Source organism: Tachypleus tridentatus, chromosome 9 (assembly GCF_004210375.1).
Source record: "Tachypleus tridentatus isolate NWPU-2018 chromosome 9, ASM421037v1, whole genome shotgun sequence".
Classification (NCBI taxonomy): Eukaryota; Metazoa; Arthropoda; class Merostomata; order Xiphosura; family Limulidae; genus Tachypleus; species Tachypleus tridentatus.
This window is the reverse complement of record NC_134833.1, coordinates 129,346,016-129,373,414: the sequence shown is the minus strand read 5'-3', so window position 1 is coordinate 129,373,414 and position 27,399 is coordinate 129,346,016. Positions and strand designations below refer to the sequence as shown.

The following is a 27,399-nucleotide window of genomic DNA, read 5'->3' as shown; positions in this document are numbered from 1 at the left end:
CATTAAGAATTGATAAATATGATATTATCTGTGATAACTGACATAGAAATTATTATTGGAAAATGAGTGTGTCTGTTATTTTCCTTAATACTAATCAGAGAATATTTCAACAATGATGTTGAAATGTTTGATAGGTAGTGAATTTTCATGAAAAAAATAAAAGTAACACAGAAATTCACACTATTCCTAAACCATTTTACCTTATTTCTTAATAGACTCAGTTGTTTTTTATGTTTATTACAGAGAATAGTGAAAACCTCTTTTAATTGCATTGAATTGGAATGCTCATCACGGGTTGGTAAAACTATCAATAATAAGCAAATTTCAATATCATAACAAATATAAAATTGTTGTGTCTAATGTTTTGTTTGATCATGATAGGAATATTTTCATTCATGCAATTTGAAATATCTTTAATGTTTTTAATTTTGTACATATAAAAAAAATTCTTAAGGAAAAGAATAGTAGCACTGGCAAAGGATAATGGCTGATGATAATGGTTAGTGTCATTTAATCTGAGTCAACATTAGTGTGTAAAAACATGTTGCAACCTCTTGCTGATGAGAAACCCACTTGAAATAAAAATGTATCTCAGAACAGTTGGTATGGGTAATAACACTTTTTATTGCTCAGGAGAGAAAAACGTTTTGACCTTCCTACACCCTTGTGAAAATTAATTGAAACAAGACGGAAAATTACGATTTTTTTCAATTTTTTGCGTTTTATTTGTGAGAATCCAAAAATTGCTCAGAAATTAATACATGATATAAACGCCTTTATTTTTCAGAAGATCATTAATCCACTTTGGCATCGAGTTCACGAGTTGACTGCAATATTTACTAATTTTTGGATCGCGATACCACACCTCAATTATGGCCTCAATTAGCTTATCTTTCGTAGTACAGTCTTTTCCCCGAAATCTTCCTTCACAAATCGCCCAAAGATTTTTAATAGGATTTCAGCCCGGAGAGTTTGCAGGCCAGTCCAGCACTTTTATTTGCGTTGTAGTAATAAAATTCTTCACAAGTTTCGATGTGTGGCACGGAACCAGATCTTGCTGAAAAATGCCAGATCCATCTGGAAATCTCTTTTTCAATTCTGGAAGGACTCTTCTATGCAAAACTTCAATGTACTGTGGTCCTCGCATCATTCCTTCTACGATATGTAAGCCTCCGACGCCATAGAAGCTGAAAAAGCCCCAAAACATCTTCTTCAAGGAATGTTTTACAAACTGATTGATGTGAGATTTTCGAAGTTTCTCACCTGGAGATCTGCGAGCATGCAAACTTCTTTGATCCTGTACGAAGAAATGAGTCTTGTCACTGAATAACACCTTCCTCCATTGGTCTTGCGTCCAGTTCTTGTATTTCAGACCTCATTGATACCGTTCTTTCTTCATTGAGTTGGTAAGAAGTTGTTTTTTGACTGGTCTCCTTGCCCTTCTAACCCAATTTCGAATGATTTAATATTCTTCAAAATTTCGTCATATATCCCAAAAATAGATCGACCGTACTGCAAAACACAGCTAATGACGCCGTCTGTGTGAAAAAATGACTACTAAAGGAAATCAGCGGGTCCAGCGAGCCGACACCGGCCGCCATGCTGAAAATATTGTAAAATGACCATTTGTTTCAATTAATTTGCACAATAAATATGTTTAAGTTACTTCACTCTAAACTGAAGTAGAGCGAAGTAAAACATCTTTAAATTAAAGTCTATATTAGTTTGTTTGGAATTAAGCACAAAGCTACACAATGAGCTATCTGTGCTCTGCCCACCACTCAGTCGGTGATTGAGATTAGAGTTGCCTTGCAAATTATAATGAAATTTGATAAGTTCATGCCCTGTGTGCTCGACACCTGCCTTAAGAACCTAACATTACAGAAGGTATGTGGACGACACGTTTATTCTTCTTCATAATTAAAATTTTTGGAATACCTGAACTCACAACATTCTACCATTAAATTTACATGTGAGGTTGAAAATAAAAATAATTTGTCCTGTTTATCAGACATCTTCATTAGCCCCAATGGATTTCCTACATCAGTTTACAGAATAAAAATAGTTCACTGGATTCCTTACACAATTCAACAGCTTTATCCCGTCCACATACAAAAAAACAATGTTGTAATATGCTCATTACACAGAACTTACATTCTGTATTCAATTAAACTGCACGCTGTTTAATACATACAGTATTTTTGTTATTACTCGTCTATTTGTTATTTGTTTTAGTTTTAATAAAATTATATTTTAATTATCGTTGATGTAGCAGTGTATTTTAGTTTTTTACTTGAGAATGATGTAGTTCTTTATATTTTGCTGCAGATACTCAAGATGGAATGTGTTTAAATCCAAAGTGTTTATCTGTATTACCTTGTGTTATAAATAAACAATGTTGTCCGCCTTAAGTATCTTTACCCCTTTAATTGTCAAATTTTGTATTCCTTTGAACACATCGGTTGCTAAGCCACATTGTGCTATCTGTTGATTTCCCATGATGGACACAAGTCCCAAACTTTAGCGCTGTCAATCCGTAAACCTGCCGCTGTCCCACCAGGTGGCATTGGGATATAACAGACATCTTAATAGTCTAGGAAGTACAATGGAGCGCCGTTAAGCCGCGGTATTTGGGGGGTCAACCTGCTTAACCGCGGCTTAAGTGTTCCGCGGCTTAAACCTTTGTGACTGAAAAGCCGAAGTCGCCAACAGCTTTGCCAAGGAGCCTCATCCGGGCCATTGCGTGATCATTATAATATTAATGTTTAGACTATTCAGATACAATTGTAATATATTTTATTTATTTCCCAAATTAAAGCAAATCCTTTTTAAACATCCCCTTGAAGTTATAAAGCCAGGATTAAATTCGTAAGCCGCGTTTTTACACGTTCTTAAATTAGCGGTGAGCCGTGATAATCCTCGCTCACAAGATTTGCTACAGCGGCTTAAGCGATTTCGCGTTTATTGGTCCGCTATTTGTTATTTGTTTTAGTTTTAATAAAATTATATTTTAATTATCGTTGATGTAGCAGTGTATTTTAGTTTTTTACTTGAGAATGATGTAGTTCTTTATATTTTGCTGCAGATACTCAAGATGGAATGTGTTTAAATCCAAAGTGTTTATCTGTATTACCTTGTGTTATATATAAACAATGTTGTCCGCCTTAAGTATCTTTACCCCTTTAATTGTCAAATTTTGTATTCCTTTGAACACATCGGTTGCTAAGCCACATTGGGCTATCTGTTGTGTCCATCATGGGAAATCAAGTCCAAAACTTTAGCGTAAACCAGGTGGCATTGGAATATAACAGACATCGTAATAGTCTAGGCAGTATTTATACCATCAGCTTTCATGAAAAGTAACTGTTATTGTGTGAACTATCTCAAGCAAGCTAATTATAACTATTATCCATTTTATATAAGTCTTTTACAAGTCGAATTTTTTAGGGTATGGGTTAATACCACAATATTATTTGCACACAATATTTTAGGTTTCACATACAGATAATGCGAACTGACATGAGATCAATGTTTTATTAAAGTCTTCATAGCGCTGGTCAGTTCAACACTAACTCTTCATCATTATTATTACAACATACTTTACTGTTCATAGAGTATTGTTATTAAATATTTGTTGTTGTTTTTTTTTTTTTGTTTTGGAGTAACTACTCTTTCCTTTTGCAATCTTCATATTTGGAACATGATTGGAAAACTACCGTAAAGTCAGAGATTTCAAAAACTTCAATTATTAACTCTGCCCTACGAGTAATCCGTGAGAAAACATAGTTTGTATGTACTCTAATAATTAAGGAGTTTTGTCTGTCTGGGTCTTTGAAAATAATCAAGTGTCATCCACATACCACTGATTATTTATTGGTCTGCGGACAATCCTTTAACCAGTGCTTTTCATGAAAAATAAAGCACTAATTAGAGAAGGAACCAATCTGATGTCCATTGCCACGCCGTCAATCTGATCACAAAGATTACCATTTAACAAGATAAACAACTATTCTGAATCTATGCATTTTTGCATAACACATGGTCCAAAAAGTTGTTGATTTTGTTCTTTTCTTATTCTGTGTTTTACTTGTTCTGCAAGACAGTAGACGATAGCAAGTGTCCTCCAATGTTAAGCTGTAAAATATCTGGAAGATGCGATCTCCTCTTTAAAAATTATTAGTTACGTGAGTAACATTAATTACTATTGGTAACCAACATTTGATATTCAGTAACAAATGTTAAATTCAAACATCTGGAACAGATCATGGAAAAATAAGGATTCGTGTACCTGATCTTAAGTAATTTGATTGGTGTAAATACATCTTGAGGGAATCAAGCTTGTTAGTTCATTTTTAAATCCACCGAAAGGCAACCATGAAGTTTCCAGGAAATAAGAATGCAATCTCTGTTTTTATTTTTCAATAAATAAAGGCTGTTCTCATATTGCATCAAAACATTATGTCTACTTTGTTCATTTCTTTGCCTGTAATATTTGAGCTTAAGTTGTTATTAAAGTATTAGAAATATGAAAAGTATTTGTAGAAACAACATTAACAAACAAGTGAGTGTTTGGGATGATTTATAAAGGTAGGTCTGCTATGAGTTAATTGTAACTTGTGATAAAAGGAACAGAGTACTTTCATTGCCAGTAAGTAGACTGGACATAGTATTATTTCTTCATTTTTCACAAAATAATACGAGAAAGTTCTTCAAAAACATAAACAATAACCTAATATACAGCTATTACTGTGATTCATAAATTATCTACATTTCCACCAAACTCTTGACAGTTAAATACTTACATTTAGAAATGCACAATAAAACAGTTTCATCATATTTAGTTGATATAATAAATGTAAACTGTCACTTATTGCACAAACACTGATACTTGGAAGATCACGCAATTCCTGATTTTAATAGAATCATACCTTATTGGCATCTAATCCATGCAAAGATGGCATTTCCATATGATATAGTGGTATTAACATGTCAGTCTAATAGTACACAAAGCTCACCTTCACAGTTTCTCAACTATACAGATATTTCAACTTGCTATTATAAATTTAATCTGCAATCAAATCATCTGAAAAGTTTTTTTCAACATGGCGCAGTGCCGTACTTTACTAAACCTGGTGTGACTATATTATTGTTCTATGAATCCAGCTGGAACACATTTTAGTTACTTAACACAACTGTTCAGGAAAATTAATCTAGTGCTCATCTAAATGTAGGTGTCCTTGGTACCAACAAAACTACATGTCCCTTTTATCTTTATTATCTCAGCCTTGTGTTGATCAAAATGTTCCTGTCGGCAAAATAAGATAAAGCTTGATATTAGCATTCAAAGACATAGGTATGAAAAATCTGGGCAGCTTTTATAAGCCTCACAGTGGCACTGCGGTACGTTTGTGGACTTATTCTGTTAGAAACCGGGCTTTTGTGATGAGCAGAGCACAGATACACCTTTGTGTAGCTTTGTGCTTAATAATAAACAACAAAACAACTACTTTGTTAAATTTTGAAAGGTTGGATTAAAGGACAGATGGCGTAATAATTCATATCACGTTTAAATTGGCTGGGATTAAATTTGATCAAGCACTTAAGTGAGGATCAACTTAGTGCTTGTGATAATGTTATATAATCTTAAACATCAAATTCACTCACAGCTTCCAGAACATTGACATCATTAGTTAATGATTGTGTTAGCTACCTGAGTTCAAAATAATAGTAGAAACTCAATAAAATACTGTTTGACTATCTGCGAGATCAGGTGGTCATTTGAGTCAGACAACAGTAACTTGCCACCACTCAGGTACGAATTATTAAACTTCAATTAAAAACCTGCCACCCCAGCTTGCAGGAGCACCAGCAATGTTGCCAACATTAAAATACAGTGAATTTTAAAGACTGGAGTTGTACAGACTTCAGTAAATGCCTTGTTGCTACCATTAGAAAGGACACGTGTTAGCTTCAGATGGGTAAATGTAGTAACAGGAATTGGCGCTTTTTTCTGCCGCACATGGATGAATATCTGGATGCATTGGACGGTACCTACTAATTCAGCAATTTAGAGATAACTTTTTAGTTTTTCTTTACTAGTTTCGTGCCATTTTATTTGGCCTCTATAATATACCAGTCATTTTTGAGAAATTAACGAAGTAAACACTCACTCATACATAAACAGGTTCAATTATTCAGTAATATTACATGAAATAAAAGGAGTATTGACCAATTCTTCAAAGACTGGCCGAAACCAAAGTTCGTTCTTAAAGCAACTGGGTCTCAAAAAACTCGCGTCTTGCTAGTAGTTAGATAGCTGCAATTACATCCCAGCACCTTAACGCGATCACTCTGGTAGAAGATTCAATGTTATCATACCCACTACAAACATTATCTTTTCCTGTTTAACTCATGCCGGCAATAATGGAATTGGATCAGAATTTTTAGAGGTACATGATAAAGCAGAATGTGTAATGACGTATTGCTAATGAATGCAGATATTGCTTGAGAAAGAAGAAACTAGAAAAGGTTTTTGTATTTGTTAAACATTACTGGCATTACTTGTAAAATAGAATTCTCACAATTCATGTAAAACATTGATCAGTAAAATGCTTCATGTAAACTGTAAACCATAAAAGGGATGATTGTATATTTGAGTAAAACAGTATATTCATACGAGCTATGATTCTACTACGGAATAGTCTTCACAATTCATTGACAACTAGGATTCTAACTCACATTTAGTACCACTTAACATGCAGGAAGGTGGAACACTATCATCAGAGATAGAATGACGTAGTACAGACGTACAAAACCTGTGGCACTTGTATAAGTATGGGAAGGTGTGCTATACTGTTGTTACAAGTCACTGAGATATGTGTCTTAACCTATGATGTACTTAATAGTCCTCAAAATTCTCAGCCAGTAAATAATTCAGACTTTGCTTAATTCAATAGCTGGAAGCCACTAGGAAGGTACTTGCATATATAACAATGTGCTGAACTGTTTTTGTATAAGTGTGTGTGTGTAAATACACTAAGAGATGTTGCAAAAGCTGTATTATGTGTATTGCAAGAAAGAAATTCTGACCAAAGCAAAGAAACTATCAGAGAATTCTTAATTCTTTATTGCCGAGAATAACATGGTCTCCTCATGATGACTGAATAAAATAGACGATATCTCTTAGTCACTATTGATTACTTCAAGAATTAAATCAAAGCTTATTATATCACCGGTTAACAATCTAGAACTGTATTTTTCATGTGTACTGAACAATGTGTTTTACTGTTTGGAACACCTGAAGAATCCAGATGAATGATGAAATGAATTTCAATAGTGAATAATTTTTAAGTTGTCTAAAGTGTTGGATGTCGTGATAATGTGAACTTTGTTATATCAACCACAGTTTGACAGTTTAGCACAATGGATACAACAAACGATTAAGTATATTCTTGTATTTGTTAATTCCAACATAGAAAACAAACATTTACTGTACATCATGATAAAGAACACACAAATGAACAAAATTCGACTTATAGGTCATTTAATCTATTCACGTTTGGTTGGGAAACACGGATTCCTTTGTATAAATAAAAAAAATACATAAGGTTGTCCATGAGTTTTGAATTAAACGAGTGAATCAATTACTGAAATAGTACAAATGTTTGACAGCAAATGAGGATTAGATATAAATGTTTACATGGTGATGTATGAAACAAACCTCGATTATTGACTGTTACGTATTATAATTTATCTCGGACGACTTTCCGATTTATTAAGTTACGTACACAAAATACACTGCTGGCCAAAATCTTAAGGCCAATGAACATAAAGAAAAAATATGCATTTTGCGTTGTAAGACTCAACCACTTATTTGAGTAGAGCTTCGAAAGATGAAAACAAGAAAAGGGAAAATAAAAATAAGAAACTTTTCAGCATTTAATATGGAAAATGTGAACACAATAAAATCCGCTTAAATACTAGCAGGTCAATCTTTTAAAACCATACCAAAAAGAAGTCCTAAACAGGGTAGGAAATGCCTAACAAGAGGTCTCACCAGCGAGTTGTACGGCCGTCATTGCGAAAAACTTCAAACATTCGCTTTAGCATGGTCGATATAAGCGTTTGCAGAAGGCTGGCTGGAATTTTATTCCAAGTGGTGAAGATGGCTTCACGAATATCATGCACTGTTTGGAATTGACGTCCATTTCTATAACTTCCCTTGCCATCCACCCTTAAACATTTTCAATGGGGTTCAGTTCGGGCGAACACGCTGGATGGTCCAAAAGAATCACGTTATTTGCCATGAAAACGTCCTTTGTCCTGCGGGCATTGTGGATTGCAGCAGTATCCTGCTGAAAGATCCCATCATTTCCACACAAGGGAGGACCTTCAGTCAATTAGAATGCTCTCTCCAACATGCCAATATAGCAAGCTGTTGTTTGACGCTCCTGTATAGCCTGAAGCTCCATTGTTCCATAGAAAAAGAAAGCACCCCAGATCATGATGGAACCTCCTCCACTGTGTCGTGTATAAAATGTCTCCGATGGGATATCCTTATCGTGCCAGTAACGTTAGAAGCCATCTGGACCATCCAGGTTAAATTTTTTTCTCATCAGAGAACAAAACCTTCATCCACTTTTCTACGTCCCATGTTTGATGCTTCTCAGCAAAGTTTAACTGAGCTGTTTCGTGGTGTGGATGGAGACGTGTCCTTTGAAGACGTTTACGGTTTTCAAAAGCCTTTCTCTCGTAGATACCATCTTATTGTTCTTGAGCTGTATTCTGCGTCCGTAAGGGCTTTAATCTGGTTCGACGATCGGCTGGTGTGTTGCCGCACAATCCGTCGAATCCTACTGCTCAACGCTGACTAAATTTTCTTGGGCCGACCACTTGAAATTCTCATTCTGTATCCCTCAGGGTATTTTAAGAAGTTTGCAACAGCAATTTTACTACGTTCAATCTCACCAGCAATGGCACGTTAAGAGAGACCTTGCTTTTTGCAGCTCGACAATTCTATCACGTTCAAACCATGTCAACTTTTAAGCCTTTGCCATGTTTTTACCCAACGTAACACAGAAGATGTCAGTGGGAGATGTTGACAACGCTAATGCTTGAACACAAATGACTAAATTTCGTTACGTATTTACCGATTAATGCCTCGTTTCAGTGTGATCTTCAACTTTGGACCAGCAAGTATTTAGGCTATTTTCCTATTAAATATCAAACAAGTTTTTATTTATTTTTTTCCTTTTCTTAGTTTCATTTTTCGAAGCTCCACTCAAATAAGTGATTGAGTCTAACAACGCAAATTGCATATTTTTTCTTCGTGTTCATTGGCCTTAAGATTTTGGCCAGCAGTGAATATGAACGCTGCCCTGAAAAGGGCCGGAGTAGGTATGGATTATTCTGGCCCTGAAGCACTACAACTACAACATAGCAGTAGCTGAGAATTGAAAGTTAGGGATGGGGGAAGAGGTCTTTTGCACCTGACCCTCCTGGGTATCAAAATTACCAACATAATCAAACACCCAAACATGAAGAAGCGAAGCGTTCACCCACGGCCTCAAAGTGTCTGATACATTTGCGCAGCGACTAGATGCATTTTAAAACTTTGGTTTTACAGTCCTGGAACGTTAACCATAAAACCGTGTACTCTACGGTGTACGCTAAGAGCAGCTATCTTATATTTATTTATTGTTATTATCCACTTCTTGAGTTCAGTACAAACGATAACTGTTTTTAATGTGTTGTCACGTATCTTTAACCGAGGACTGGCTAACAAAAGTCACGAGGACCTTTTTTTTTAATCATGTGATATAATATAACACTGTTATTCCTTTAGTTACAGTGAATAATTTGTTTGTTTGTTGTTAAGCGCAACGTGTTTTTGCTACAGGTGTTTAAACCCGCTTTATAGCATTATAAGTCATCAAATATGCGCTGGGTCTCTGGGAGTGTAGGGAAGGGGAACTAAAAACACAAGACGACCTATTCCGAGTACACGTGTTCAAGGTCAAACGTTTTGCCTCTTATCTCAAATTACGGCGAGCGCTTGTTGGTTTTGCTGAGCACATGACAGAATGCTTCACACAGAGATCACTAAAGTACTATACGTTGTCAGGAGACCCTTATGTTTATTTAATGAAACGCTGTTTACAGTTAGTGGTAAAAAGCTTAAGATAAAGCTGCGTTTTATCAAAAATTATAGAAATATGGCGAGCCAAGGCACTAACTCAACTGAAGAACATGGTGGCAGAAGCAATATCATTTCTTTACCGGAAATTCACAGTTTTATGGAACGATGTATGACGAAAGTAGGGACCAGTGAAAGTGATGCTAAAGCTCTTGCAGACGTTTTAGTGGCTGGTGATCACCGAGGACATTTCAGTCACGGGCTGAACAGACTAGGTTTGTGATATGTTTTCTCCAAATTTAATTAGAATTATTGCTCCCTGTAATACAATGGTATAATAATTAAACTGCAATTACAAGGCGAGAAATTTCAGAGCGAATATGTCATTGCCATTATAGGGGTATATTGGGGGAATGTTCACCAGAAGGTTTAAAAAAGTTAATACTCTAAGTTTGAGTTTTGAGCATACACACAACATAGTATACTGAATTAAAAGAAACAAGTTTTAATACATAACTTGTAACTACACATTCGTGAAAAAATGGTAGGAGCCATGGCCTTGACGCTTCCTATTGCTTTGGATCGAATGATATCGATTTTCTAGAAACACTACGAATTTGAAAGCAACGTTCGTAGTACTTGTTCCAATTAAGCAAAATTTCAGCAAAAAAAATTTGTGTACACGTGGTCGTATAATTATATGAATCAAAGACTCGGAGTCAAAACATATGTTGTGTTTAGTAACTGGTATAACATTGTATTAGGTTGAGGAATAATTCGTGAGCGTTTTTAAATAATTTCATTCAAGCATTACATGCAAGACTATACAATACTTCAATGCATGAACACATTACACCCAAAACATTTATTATGATACTTTATTTCATGTAATACCTAGGTATATAGTATGCATTGTTTTAAACGAAATTGCAAGAAATTAAATGCGAAAAGCAGATGGTGTCGAAAATGCTCGATTTTGTCCACTTGACAGTTCATTTAATGAGCTGAAAATGAAAGCAAAAATTAAAGACATATGAAAATCAAACATACCATCTATTAGAGCAAAAAATTATCTACCAAATGACATGAAATATTTTGCGAAAGCGTTTCGTTTATGAATATATTTTTTTAACTTGAAAAAACGCTCGCGAATTATTCCTCAACCCAATATTTATATGTGTGCGTGTATGTTAGTTAGTATATGGTAAGATAAAATGGACTCAAAACGCCATACGTGTTATATACACATTCTGCATTTTATGATAATGATGATGTTATTTTTTTGTTTTGGGGACTCAATTTGTTCTGCTAAGTATCAAATAAGCAAAACTGTAGACTACAGCAAGGATTGTATTAAGCCACTACGTCACAGATTCTCTTTTGGATTTCACCTGTGACCATAGTATTTTATGTAAACTAAATTACTGTAGTTTTGTAAAGTATTAGTTTTACAACGCATTGAAACAAATTTAAATTATATGTGCTGTTTAAGGGAGTATCTTAAAGTTTTCTTTCTTTTTGATGTAAATATTATCCTCAATTTGTAAATAATAACAATGAGAATTACTGTAAATTGCAAACCTTTATACTGTTTGTTTTGTTTTTTGAATTTCGCGCAAAGCTACCCAAGGGCTATCTGCGCTAGCCGTCCCTAATTTAGCAGTATAACACTAGACGGAAAGCAGCTAGTCATCATCACCCACCGTCAACTCTGCAGGGCCCCTTTATACTATTTATATGTGTTTGTGACGAAGCGTGAGGTAGCGTTAATGTTGCGGATATGTCTTAGCCTGGAACGTGTTGTTATTGTTTCGTCCCCATAGCAACATTAACGAAACAACTGTACAAGTGCAAGATACCTCATTCTAAACTCGTATAGCTTGCGTAATTTGATAAGGTAGGTGGATTGGTAGGGGAAACTTTACGAACCTGTACGATGCAGTGTGTAAAAGAACAACTAAAAGTGCTCATAAGAAATTCCTTTCACTCGTCATTAAGCCAAACACCGGGTCTTGTATATCAACTGAGACAGTGTTCGATACTTATTAATAATACAAGTATGAATAATTGTGTTTGTTGTTGTTATGTTACTACAAGCTCTGTTCTTACTTAGATTTAATGCTAATAAAATATAATGCTTGCTGTTCTTTTAATTTACATTAAACATTTTATTTGAAGAGAGTTCGGTCTTTCAAGGCCCGGCATGGCCACGTGGGTTAAGACGTGTGACTCGTAATCCGAGGATCGCGGGTTCGCATCCCCATCGCGCCAAACATGCTCGCCCTTTCAGCCGTGGGGGCGTTATAAAATGACGGCCAATCCCACTATTCGTTGGTAAAATAGCTCAAGAGTAAATACTTTGTATTTACTGCGTTATAATTATTGTGTGTGTGTGTGTATGTATGACTACGTTAAATTATAATCTATGGAAAATGTAACTTTAAAAAATCAACAAAATGGTAAGAACATGTTTGTTAATAGTAGGTTTCGAGGTAGCATTGAATAGTAATTGTCTCTGAGTATTTTTATCAATCTTCGGTTCATGTTTCAGTACGATGAGTTTTAGAAGTGAAACGTAAGGCTGTTGTTACTTTTGTGTTCATGCACTTCAAAGGAAGTTTTTAGCGTTCCTTCACTTTTATGGCTAATTTGCGTCTTGTTTCTACTTTTTAAAAGTCAGAAAGCTGCTGCATTATTGTTATAAATATTCTCTTGATGGTAGGCTCATTGTTTAGTTTTCTTAGCATATATTTAAATTTTTATTCTAGTGTCATGAGCATAATCAACACTTTTAGAGTATGTGGTAGAATCTCTTTTCTTTTGAAGCGAACGTTTTCTTCTGATTAAAAAAATTACGTAATTTACATAAAAGTCAAGCGTTTAATTTATAAAATCAGAATAAAGTAGAACGTTCAGTTTTAAGAATATTGTGGCACCAGTAGTCGTTCGACCTATTCCCTTCAACTGCAAAAGTCTTGCTTTCGTAGTAACTGTTACCTATTATAATTTATTTCAGACGAATCTCCGATTTATTATATTATGTCCGTTACGTATTACTATAACCAGAAATTTTAATTTAGAATTTAGTTAAATGTTAACATGTATCGAATTTATGATATTTGTCAACAAGATTGATAGAAACAATCTTCTTTTTTAACACAAATATATTTTAATATGTATATAAAAAAAACACCAACAAAAACAATACAATATATGACAACGGTTATTATTAAGTTATTGCAAATAATGGTTTATGTACAACACTTTTATAAACGTAAACAATACTGAGTCTTATATCCGGCCTAGAATTAAATATTCTATTGACAAGCAAAGTATTATAATTCTGAGTTTATAGAGTCACATACACCTCGCTCAAGATAACAAACTTAATTAGCCTCACACAGCTGACTTTTTACCGGCATTGAAGGTATTTAATGTTCTCGTAGAAATACTAACGTCTGAAGTTAATTCACTGAATTTGAACAGTTTCTAATGCGAGAAGTCTACAAACTTTCCTGATCCAATTCTGTAGTTTTCCGATTTATAGGTATTAATCACGATTATAGCTTCCCAGGCCAAAAACACACTGACTGTAGCTGAGCAATAATAATATTAATAATTGTCTCTTGGTGATTCAGTTTTTTTATATACCAATAATGGGAGTTTCTAGAGGTTTCAACAATGTTCGGGCACGCTAAACAACAGTATTTATAAAACAAATACTGTTGATTATTACTCTCAAGAATCTTCTACAAATTTCGAGAACATGCGGAACGTGCGCAATATACAGTCAAGAATATGCGAGCCCAATATTGCCAGGTGATTAGAGCGCTTGACTAGTAATCTGAGAGTCGCGGGCTTGAATCCCTGTCACACCAAACATGCTCGTCCTTTCAACCGGTGGGGTGTTATCATGTGACAGGAAATCCCTATATTCATTGGTAAGAGTAGCCTAAGAGTTGGCGATGGGTGGTGATGACTAGCTGCCTTTTCTCTAGGCTTGCACTGCTAAAATAGGGACGGCTAGCGTAGATAGTTCTCGTGTAGCCTTACGCGAAATTCAAAGAAACAAACGAACATATATATAGCCCCCGCTATAGAAGAATATTAATTGCGCTTCGTACAGAATATTTGTGATTAAATGTATGTTTTACTCCAAGTAATTTTTGAACGGATTAATTTTAATTTAATTTGTTGTTTAAACACATACTTCAGATATTGTTTAATAGTTCTAAACCCATTTTTTTCATAAGTGCTTTCTATAATATGCGCACCTGGGGCATGTGGAATAAGCCTTCTGTTACCATTTATTATAATTTAACAAGTGAACATTTCTGGATCATAAAAATGTTTAGTGCCCTCATTTACGGGAAAAGATTCATACAGGTGATATCAGTTTTGTGCCAGTTACATTCAAAGTTTGTTCTACTTTGATATTTTAAAATCTTCATGCTGACAGTTTCACTGGAGAATTTCTTAAATTTGCTCAAATACGTTCTCTAGTAGTATTAATCGTGCAGATCATAGTTATCTGGAGCTCCGCGAGGAAATTCCAGAATGTTAATATTTTTTCCTAAAACTATAAAGTTGGAACAGAATGCGCTGTACTAAAAAAGTAAACTATATCTTTAACACGTTTATCGCGTATTGAGCGATTAATTAATGTTTTATTCTGCTTAATAACGATTTTATTTAGTTTAGGGGAAGTTTTCGCGGTGAAAATGTTAATGTAATCTCAATTAACTTCGACCCTGGCACCACTGGTTGCTCAAAGATATGGCACCATCTCAAGATCACATGCGTCATTTGAGATGCAAGAGAGCTAAGTAATGTTCATAGGAAACATCGGTCAACCCTGGGTAGTGGTGCCAACTGTTTTTTTAAAAGCCAGGTCTCGATTAGCAGCTAAATCTCGAACGAAATGAAACATGACGTCATAGCTGAAACTTGTACAAATTTGAAACATTGTGATGCAATTAGGTGCAGTATCAATTATTTTAGTTTTAAAGTATAGTTATACGAAGTATAATTATATTTATGATAAATATAATTGGAAAGTGTTACGTCAAGTTAGATTCGTTGCAGTTTAACTACACAAACTTGGTACCAATGAGCTCTATGACGTCATACCCCGCATGACGTCATGTTTCATTTCCTTCAAGATTTAGACGCACATCATATCTGGCTTAATATTTTGTTATTTGACTTCAAAAATTTTAAAAAAATATATATAAAAATAATAAGTCACCCTATTCCTTTAAAAAATATATAATTCTAGTGGCCTTGCCTTTTTTTCATAACAAACTTTTACTTTTGACTTCGTTGTTTTGATCAAGTATTTGCACTGATGGTGCTGCAGCTGTGATTGAAAATTTTACAGGCGCAGTGGCACGCATAAAAAAAAAAAAAAGGAAAACCCGGACATCGAGAGTATCCACTGCTGTCTTCATCGTCGTGCACTTGCAATGAAACGAATGCCAGAAGACTTAAAAGAGGTATGGGTGATGTTATAAAAATAGTTAATTTTATAAAATCAAGACCACTCAATGTGAGAATCACCAGTTTACTCTGTGAGGACATTTGAAGTTTGCCTAACAATTTGCTGCTTCATACGAAAGTCCGATGGCTTTTTCGGGAAAAAATGCTTGCTCGGTTTTACTAACTGCGTGAAGAGACAGTTTTTTTTGGTTTTTTTTATCTGAATGCCGTTTTGAACTTACATACAAAATAAGGAACAGATGCTGAATACAGAAAGTGACTTACCTTTTGGACATACTTGCCTGTCTGAATGAATTGAATGCAATTCAATAAACACAATTCAGGGTATCAGGGTAACGTACTTCAAAGCTCAGAGTAAAATGGAAGCGCTTCAACGAAAAGGTAAAAAATTGAGGTGAATGTATGTTTATCGAAGAATTTGGTTGCTTTGAAAAGCTCGGTAGTTTTTTACTTATGAATGAAATTTTCTAAAGTGAAGATGCAAAAGTTTCAGTCTTGCAGCAACTATCTGATTAGTGTACAACAACTGTGGAGTACTTCTCTCCTGATTTAGACAAATTACTGTTGATTCAAAATCTTTGACTTTGCAAGTATCAACGATTTGCCTTTGAAAGAAAAAGAACAGCTTATAGAAATTTCAACTGATTACACCTTTAAAACATTAGCAGTAAAAAACTACACAATTTTGGATTCAAATGGTCATGGAATACCTTGAAATAAGTAACAGAGCTTTGAAAATGTTGATGCGTTTTCCAACAACGTCTTTGTGAACAAACATTTTCACTGTATACAGCTACAGAGACCAAGTTTAGAAACAGGCTATATATTGAAGATAATTTGCACTTGCAGGTAACAACCATAACTCCAAATACTGAACTACTTTGTGAACAACAGCAAACCCATCCGAGCCGCTAATAAATAAAACTGTACTTTTACTGATATAAATTTTGTAAGCAGAAATTTTTGAACAAGTAGTAAAAATATTTATTTTAAATATTGTTATTTTAAATACATTTTTATATTTTAAAGATTGGAGTAAACATTTTCTGGTGCTAATGACCGATTACTTTTATTTTTAGTGTATTGTTTGTTATTAAGTTTCCGAAATGTTTTTTTTCTTTCTGATGTGAAGCTCCGCAGGCATTAAATGTTTGGGAACCCCGGGTGTGGAGGATTAGCAATGCCTGCAGATTGTCATTTCTATTTTACCTCACGCCTTGACTAAGTGGCTTATATAGCAAATACATTTTGGGAAATGTATAGAGTAGCCAATTCTTTGTTTCGTTGAAATAAGTTTTCGAGGTTGATATTAAAGTTTAGTCATAGTTAACTTATTTCAGGTATCTTGGTCGTTAGAGAGAAGAGTGGGCCTCAATTTTATGCACACGACTAGCTGGCTTGTACAATAAAATATTGATGGAATTGTCAACTTATTTTCATCTACTTCCTACAATTAAGTCGTGAGTAGGAAACACAAAGTTAACTCAGTAAGTAATAAGTGAGATAGGCACTATCCTGATGTGAAGATTATCAGTGTATTGAGAATTCCTTATGTAACAATGTTGACCATTGTGCATCGTTGCGTAAATAAGGGCATAATAAGAATTTTTGTATAATTTATAAAATTATAATGATAAACTAATACCTTATGCTTTTGTTTGCTGTAATGTGGCTAAAGTCACGAATAATTTCAGTTGATTACATTTGTTCATTTTTTCTAAGAAAACAAAATTTTAAATATTTGTCGGACACAATAAAAATTTAATATTTTATGCTCTGGGTCGAAACAAGATGCACTAAGACTGAAATTTATAAACATCTAATGTTTAAAGTAATGCTATTTAAGAGCGTCTCAGTTTTGAACCAGAATTCAATTATAACTATTAAATTTAGCTAGACTTAGTGTTAAAGTGATGTGTTAGTTTCCTTTTATTCATGGCCCGGCATGACCAAGCGCGGTAAGGCGTGCGACTCGTAATCCGAGGGTCGCGGGTTCGCATCCCAGTTGCGCCAAAAATGCTCGCGCTTTCAGCCGTGGGGGCGTTCTAATGTAACGGTTAATCCCACTATTCGTTGGTAAAAGAGTTGGCGATGGGTGGTGATGACTAGCTGCCTTCCCTCTAGTCTTACACTGTTAAATTAGGGACGGCTAGCACAGATAGCCCTCGAGTAGCTTTGTGCGAAATTCAAAAACAAACAAACAAACCTTTTATTCATAAGTTGATAGATTCATATGGTATTGGTAATTTTTTATGATCTTTACTCTAACTAAAGGCTAGGATCCACAGAAGATATCACAAATGCTTTATAAATACAAATGATATCATTGATTAAATGTTTCCGACTTGAAGGGTATCTTTTTCGCCCAGTGTCTGAACTTAATATCGATTTTTTGTTTTGGTTTTTAAAAGACATTACGCTCTCAATCGCGCAGATGGCGTTACTTTTCGCTTTAAAATGGTTGCACTCCTTTCATTTTGCAGATTATTTTAAAGATACTGCTGACCTCCGCCTTTTTTCTATTGAAAACGCTTAAAATAAACACAAATTTGCTAAAAACAAGCAAAAGTATTTGCCAGGATTCACAGCAAGTTTATTCTCCAGTAAAATTTGTTGTAAGACAGGGAAGTGAATCTAGATTGAGGAATTGTAGAAGTCGTGTTTGGAAAATTGGCAGAAATGGCTTTAAAAAGCAGCCCATTTCATAATAGAGATATGGTCAAGATTTCTGCTGTCTGAATTTGGTACATCATTTTACGCATTAAATATAATAATAATCTTGACTTTTGCTTTTATAAATAAAAACTGCATTCTACATCAAGAAGTAAAAAAAAACACTAAACATTTTAATCATGAAATAATTCAAGCTTTAAACCTTATTCTAACCTAAGTATAAGCCGGAAGCTATTCACGTGAATCAGAAAAGACCAAGAAACTTAAACAGCGATAATATCTCTATGCTCTGCATTGTAGATGGATATATTAGTTATTAATGGAAGCAAGCGAAATTTTGAAAATTTGTTTACAGTCTTTGACTTGTAGGATTTTGCTGTAACATGAGTTTTGTTCAACTTCATTTATTAACAACAGCCGCTGCAGTAATAACAATATACAGATTATTCTATACCTTTTTCCAATAAATGTGAAAGTTTAGTATAATTTTTTTGTTTTTTGAACTGGATCTGTCAACTTGTTTAAACGGAAGAGTATCCACAGACAGATGTTCTTGCTATTGGATACTTATTCTACCAGTATGGCCTAATAAGTACAGCGCATGCGTGAGAACTCCTCGTGAGGTAGATTGCTGGATAACTGTATTAAGGTTGGTACTTTCAACCTGAATGCCTTATGTTACATATGTTATGCTAAATGACCAGGCTAGAAACCATCTGAAGTTCAGAATGGCCATTCCTACTATAGAATTACCCACTAAATAGAGGGCAGCCAGTTTGTAATACTCGCCACCTCCATGCTACTTGTAAAGATAGTGGGATTGACTGTCGCTGCTATTATGCCCACACAGCTAAAAGTGTGTTGCATGTTCAACAGCGCATTGCAGCTTGAATAAACCTGGTACAAATCTGAACAAAAATGTTATCATTTTAGAATGGTGACAACAGAACAATAAATACAATTTAAGAATAGCATGTAATTATAATATCTAACGAAAAACACCTTAAGTGTGGAAAAGGTGCAGCCAAACTAGTAGCTGCACTTATAGCACTGATGAAGATTTTACTGCCAATATTCATTCATTAGTTAGCCAGTCTTCGATTTTTGTTCAGTTTGAGGCACGATTGTTGGTCAAACAAAATACGCAGCCTAGCTTACTATTGAATGAATATTTGTTATAAGATAAGTGTAGCTATCAGTTTGATCACCAATTTTAATTTCATTATTTTAAGTTGTACGCTCGATCTTTTTTTTGGCCACACCTTTTTGTACACCTGAAGTGTGTTTGATTAGATATAATGGCTTTTTATCAGTAGACACTAACAAACCACAGTGTATAAGAAACTGACACTCAATACTAACTCTCATTAGCCTTAGGATCTCGAACTTGCTACTCAAAATAAACATTTTCTTTAGAGAACCAACTAGATTCTTTAAAATACATGATGGCAATTTTTTTCCTTTTAAAATTAGTTTTTGTAACCTCATGGAATTTGGATTAACAGTTTCTTGTAATCATCCCCTTCTAACCATTACAGCCATATCAAGCATCTTTATTTATGCTAATTGCTTTAGCTAATATCACGTGTTTTTAAGTAAAATAATTTAATAAAATTTAGCAAATATGTGCAAAAAATTGGTCATGAGTAATCAATAATAACCATCCACCTGTATGATTCTTTTGAAAACTTGAGCTAGAAACTGCTAAACTAGTTTGCTTGATCTAACCAACACTGCTCCCCAGTGGCTCAGCGATATGTCTGCGGACTTACAACGTTAAAAACCGGGTTTCGATACCCGTTGTGGGCAGAGCACAGATAGCCCATTATGTTGCTTTGTGCTTAATTGAAAAACAACAACAACTAACCAATACTAATGTATATGCACGTCCTTTTTCTTATATTTTTTGCTGCTCTAAATCGGCCACATTTAATCCAAATGACAAAAACTAAAAAATGGTTCACTTGTACTCTTAGACAAAACTGTAATAAAAATATTAGACCAATAGCTCACGAGATTTTTCACGTAGGTGTGTGCAAGTAGTGTAGTCGAAATTGAGCGGTTTTACTGAATGACTTTGCACATGAGGGTTATATATACACTTAATGAGGTTTATAATTGTAAGTCGAATAATCTATCACTTTATGAAATTTGAAAAAATCGTAACAGCTGAGTATGATGTTCTACCAAATAAATTTCCGTATTTTGGAGCGAAGAAAGACAAATGGAAGAAAATCAAAATTGGCTATGTTACAATTCGGGTATTTCTTGCTAGATTAGAGCACATCCACTGAAAACATGCTTCTTTGGTTTACCACAGTCTGAGATGCAGAAGGTGAAATATCTCTAAACTATCATTTTTGTTAATAATGCGTCTTGCATGAGGTTATTTTGACCGCTTGACACACTACCGTGTGTCCTTATTGAACCACATTATTTTATCACAAAAAAGACAAAAACAACATAACTGTTAATATGTAACTCCTTGTATCAATAGACGGATCAGAAAAAAAAAAGACTGTGAATAAAGGAACATGCATAATTGTACGTTTTAACAAGTGCACAAAACATAATTTTGGGAGGGGTGTAAAAGCTCGTGTACGTTTTTCTCAAAATGTCTAAAGGACTTCATGTGCCATCAATAAATGACTTAGGAAAATATCATTTAACATCAACTTTGTCAGATATTGTGGATTCAAACATATTTTCTGTTTTTTGAGAATCCAGTTTATTATGATTAACGTTCGGTAATATTTCATTTTAAAATGCCATTCTGTAAATACATCGTGGCCTGGCTTGGCCTATAGGTAAGGACACTCAACTTGCAATATATGAAATGTGGTTTCTCTTTGACTCCCATCTGAGTACGTGTTCGCCCTTTTATATGTAAGACCATTTCATTATTAGGTCGCAATCAACCTCACTATTTAATTGGCAGGGTTACATGTTGCCTTTCCTCTGTTCTATCCACCCCTGGATTAACCATTAAGCAAAATAAGCACGAGCTTAGTGCACCAAGAGAATGGGTGGAGGCACCACAGAGTTTTCCCCCCTAGCTATCATACCCTTAACTCTTTTACTGCCACACATTTTTGGTAATTGTTCTCATTTGTCGTGTTCTACTTTACTCTGCATTGTTAAAAAAACGTTTTCTTTACCTCGGTGAGTGACTGAAGTTTCGAGAAACTACTAAACTATGTATCTGAAATAAGATATTGATTAGCAATATATTACTGCAAAGAACAGTACAAAATGTTGATAAAACTTCAGGTAAAAGATGATCGTAGCTTATAATGTCTGACCTTGAAAATGAAATATTTTTCTCAATCATTCCTTCTATTGTGGCTATTTATAAGAAATTATAGACAGTTGAACTGTTTTACCTTTTACTGTTTTATTCAGTCAAATCTACAGAAAAATAATAGTATAATACCACAGAAACATAAGTCAAACGAAATGGTGACAGATGTGTACAGAGATGTGGCAAGTTTTGTTTTTTTCGGCCTCTGTTTTCGAACGTTAAATTTGAGTTATTGTCTTTTTGTTTTAGTTTTATTTGCGTTAGTATTGCATTATTCATGTGTGTTTTTTATTACTTTTATACATGTTTCTCACTGAAGCTTTTCTGAGCTGTTGTGATAAAAAAAAAAAAAAAACTCTTTTTGTATGAGTACATGTTTTGAAGTTTTTCGTACCAAGAAAAAATTTAGAAAGGAATGGCCCCGATTATAGATTACATGTAACTTATAAGAGCATTTGGGCATATTGTATTCCCTTGTGATCATGTAATAATATAAACAGACATGAAGCTCAAATTTACTTCAGGGATAAACACAATGATACTAGGTCTTAAGTATCCATTCATAAATAGCCAACAAAAGTTTGTCAAATATCCCATTTTTAGACCAAAAACTGGAGGTCACAATTGTATTCTCCTTACTTCTTCCTTGATCCTACCGTGGTCATAATTCCCCGATCTGACCGGGGCCCAGTCCTCTGGTGATATATTTTATGAGATGAACGAACAATCCGAGATAGAAACACAGAGACAACGACGACAAACGTTCAGGTGTAATTCAACTATTTCGCGACTATAAATTCAGATCAGTATGTGTTATATTAAATGTTTGAAAAGCTTGGAAAACAATTGACTGATCGGAGCAGTCTAAATGCGATAATTCGACCTTTTTAGGTGAAATTGCGTAAGACTTCAGCATGTACGACAACATGATTCTTAACGTTGTTATGTACATATATATATATATATATATATATATATATATATACACACTACTACTACTACTACTACTACTACTACTACTACTATTAGTAATACTGTGGCACCGAGGTTATACAAATCTACTGTAAAGAACCGACAAATCATGTCTCAAAAAGTGCATGAATCGAACAAGTTCATGTGAACAAGGTTAATACTCAGTATTAGTCTTAACGTCAGTGGCCTTGGGTCTGATCTGGAAGAAATCTGAAGGGTTATAAATTTTCAAACTTTTATTTTACTTTCAGCACTTATTGAGTCTTAATGTCTCGTCAGTTCAGTACTGGAGGGGCCGAGGGGGCACCACTGTTGGGTTGTGCTTAGGGCATCAGTTACCCTTAATCCGGCTCTAATTTAATCTATTATAAATTAAGGATAAATAGTGCAGATAATCACTGAGTAAGCTTTGCACGAAATTAAACGATCACCTACGATCTTTTAAAATTGAAATGAATATATTTCTTTTATGTGCCATATACAAAAAAAAAAAAATGAACGTTACTGACCATGGTTTTTCATATATCTCCCTTGAAGCACAAATAATTCTCACTGTCGTACATTAATCCATTTTGATACTTTTGATGCAAGTCAGCCACAGTCTATGTCGTTCCTTCAGTCTTTCAAATTACAATATTTCCAATTTCGTTTTTCGTCATAACGTGTACAAGTAATTCCAGATGCATTTTTCTGTATTCTAATATATATATATGAGAATTAGCATAACGTAACAATCCAAAACTTAACATTGCCCCTGGAGAAACTGTTTGTACTAGAGGTATTAACAGCGTGATTTGCAGAAGTGTGTCCCTGTCTTTACTTCAAAATTGATATAGTACGTAATAAGTGAACAACAGTGAATTTTGGTTTGTCCGAGCATCAACAATTCGGATAATTTGTTATACAGAAAAAACTTAACAATGGGAAATTTAATCAGTAATCCGTATATTGTATTCAGGATCCGAATGGCAATTTTTAATGCATTAGCTACGGAAACATGATTCAGTAACAAGTCTTTGACTTCATTAGAGTTAAGTAGAGATTGAAGAGTTCATAAATTGGGTTGTACCTACTGATGACACAAATAGCTGCTCTTATTATGGGTACTGGTTATAACAGTTTTTCTAATAACAACTTTTCACATGAACTATGACCAGGACCAACGTATAAACTGTAATAGATATGTCGAAGTCATCAAGGTGATTTACCCTACAGTCATATGAAGTTGCAGTGCTACAAAACGAAGATACTAGTGGCGGTTTTGAACTTATGGACTGTTCTCACATAATGTAATTTTAAAACTAGATCTGTTTGTGGATAATCCCCACAAAAAGTGTTCTGTTTCACGAATAAGTGAAACCAAAATTAAGAGTAATAATTTTTATTTTTCTTTTGATATTCATATGATATGCTGTGTTGTAGCTTAGAGTTCATAATTCTTTTCATGATGTATGGCATGTACACGTTTGATTGACGTCATTACACTACAAATTGCAGTGTGAAGGGGCCCCTCATATGGCATCATTTTATGGTCTCCTAATTAACTGAAAGAAAATACAATACAATTCACCGCTCTATAGGGATGTAAGTGGTTAAAACAGGATACTTTTCTAGGTAGCTTTCAGTTAAAAAAATAATTTAAAAAAGTATCAAAATGTCTTTTATTGTTTTCAGTGTTTTACTTTTTAGCTTGAATAATGTCTGTGGATAAAGTTGGGTTTCCAAGATAGAAACCATTTGTTAGAAACTTCTCCAAAACGCAAAAATGTACTTTCTATTATATAAGACACTATTACATTGAAAACATTGAGGAAAACAAATATTATTTAGTAAATCAAAAGTGTGTATAAAAAAAACTTACGCAGAGTTACTAGAATGATACTGTGAACCCTTTACAACAATTTAACGTCCTACCTGAGGTGGGAACCATAAGACTGAACACAACATTTCAAAAGTGGCCAAACCAGTGAATTGTGTAATGAAATTATAACTTTAGACTTATATTTGATATTTCTATAGATACAACCTAAAATCCTATTTACCCGACCATTAGCAATAGAACAGTGCTTGGATGGTTTAAGAAACTGTAATGGATTTACTATTATATAGTTATTTTAATATCTATATTTGTTTCAGTTTAATATGTGTATATAGAAATGCATATAATTTGTTGTTAAATTGCTATTGGGAAAGTCCTGCCTGTTCTTTAAATCTGTAGAAGATTCTTGAGTGTAAAAATCAAAAATGTTTTACTGAAGCATTAACTTATCTTTGAAGAGTGTTGCCAACTGCATTTTTGAGAACCTCATCCTAAAAGTGAAAAAGTGACAAAAAGAGTTTAATATTGTTGGTTTGCTGCAGTTAGTATACTGTTAATCACAGAACCTATAACTCTAATTGCTTATTAATCATGAAAATTACAGATATTTGATCAAAAAGTACAAACCATTTAATTTCAGTGAATTAACTTCAGTTGTTAGTATTTCTAAGAAGACACTGTATAACTTCATTGAAGAAAACAACTTGTGTGAAGAAGCTAGCTAGCTTCTTGTTGGGTGAAGTGTGCTTGTGTAACAACACAGAATTAATTTGTTCATCAATAAAATATTCAGTTCCAAATCAAATAAAAAAACTCAGTATTGTTTGAAAATGTGCAAAAGTTTTGCCAGTAAGACTGACACATGCATTATAAATGTGATACATATCAACATTCAATTAACTTTTGAATTAAAATAAAAATTTTACACTATTTGAAATTACAATACATAACATAATAAATTATAAAAACTTGTTGAAATTTATTGAATAGTGGGCAAGTGCCAAACGATTTGGCGATATTTAATATCACTCCTATTTTCAAGGAAGGTATTAAGAAGTATTTCCAGTAAACATAGATGCCATTAGTTTTACATTAATTGTGGGAAAAGTTTTGGAAAGTTTGTTAAAAGATGCTTTGCAAAGTCATTTAACAAACTTCAGAAATTTATTGCATAGTCAACATGGTTTCACTTCCTTCACAAACGTTTTGACATTATTTGAAAAAGGTACTACTTATGTAGATGAGGGTAAGGGTGTAGATTTGGTGAATCTGAATTTTCAGAAAGCATTTGACAAGTTGCCACGTAAAAGACTTGTAAATAAAATATCTATAGGTGTGAAGTATAAGTTAGCAAATTGGATAGGTTGTTACAAATGGAGTTCAGTCAAACTGGATTAATATCACAAGTGGGGTATTTCAGGGCTCAGTCTTAGGATTTTTGCTATTATTTATTATTCACATCAATAATATGTATTACAGAACAGTCAATAAGTTACTTTTGTGTGCAGATGATATTCTGATCTTGAGTGTTGCTAGCTGTGAAGAGGATATTGTTGATTTATGAAATAATTTAATCATTTCATGAGTTGGAAAACTAAATGCAAATTAGTGTTAATTACAATAAATGCAAGATAATACAAGTGGGTTAGGAAAATTAGAATTTTAAGTGCAATTTGAATAGGAATAGCCTTAACAGTGTCATGAAAGAAAGATATTTTGGTGTAATAGTTGATCTGCCCCTGAAAACCATCTGAGTAGTGTGCTGTTGCTAGTGGCAGGGCAAATGTGATTTTAAGTTGTACCTACAGAAGTATTGATTACAAGTCTTAAGAGGTTATGATTTCATTGTATAGGTCACTGGTTAGGCCACATTTGGAATGGATGGCTTTCAGATGATGTGGAGACAGTAATCTTAAACAAGTTTAAGAGACAGCTTGATAAGTATATGAATAAGGGCTGGCTTTAGGACTTCTAACTCATCTATTTGATAGTTTTAGTTTAGCTTAGAATATGGGATGGCCAAGAGTGGCCAATACATCCCTAGTTCTTTCATTAAAAAAAGAAACTGAAGCCCAAAATGGTATTTTGTACTCAATTTCTTGAAACGCCGACAGTGAATGAAAATCGGAGACATACAATTTACTAATACTAATATAAGATACCAGTTAATACTTCATTATTTTTTGTTAGATTTTTGCAATATGTATGTATCATTTCCTGGATGTTTGAAAATTTGATATTTTCATGTTGAACATAGAATAAAATGCACAATTATAATACTATCAACTAAAAAAGATAAGGTTTTCTTTTCTCTAGACATTCATCACTAACAAGAGAGTAATGACGGTGAAAGCAGCTACACTTGAGAACGACAGTAACATTCTTAATTGTTTTCTTTGCAGAAATGTACGTGAATGACGTGAAAAGTAAAATATGTAGCATAGAAGGACAACCAGAAATTATTAATGAAACTGCTGCTACTGCCTACGTTGATGGTAAGAACTTATTGGGTCCAGTTGTAGGAAATTTCTCAATGAAGCTAGCAATTAAGAAGGCCAAAGAGAGTGGAATTGGATGGGTTGTTGCTAAAGGTAAATAATGATCACTGTTTCCAAAATCTACTTTCTGGTTTTAATTTAATGGTCTAATGTTTATTAAAGTATTAATAACCTGAATTATCAGTGTTTGTCAGTTTGTGTGTACATGTTTCGGGTTGAATGACTTATAGCATGTATTTAAATTTAAGAGTTGTGCAGTTGCAAGTATTCACCTAGGAGTTTTGAGGCTATTATAATATCTGCTTTTATAATAATAATATTAGGTTAAAGATTTGAGGACAGATCTTTTATGGATTAAAAGCTTTTGTCCATTTAAAAAACTATGAATGAAGATATATGTGTATGCTCTGTGCATTTATTTAAAAAAAAACCAATGGAAACTTTAGTCAAAATTCTGGAAAGATTGGATAAGTATGGCTGTACTGATTTCATATATTGTAAC

General features: G+C 33.9%; 1 protein-coding gene across 1 annotated transcript in view; it reads left to right on the top strand.

Annotated features, from left to right (window-relative positions):
- Window positions 1-27,399, top strand: part of LOC143227487 (uncharacterized) — a 146,433-nt gene that overhangs the window by 88,641 nt on the left and 30,393 nt on the right. The window contains exons 12-13 of the mRNA XM_076458929.1: window positions 10,071-10,410; window positions 26,802-26,990. Coding sequence (XP_076315044.1) covers window positions 10,071-10,410; window positions 26,802-26,990 — 529 coding nt within the window. The remainder of the gene's footprint in view (window positions 1-10,070; window positions 10,411-26,801; window positions 26,991-27,399) is intronic.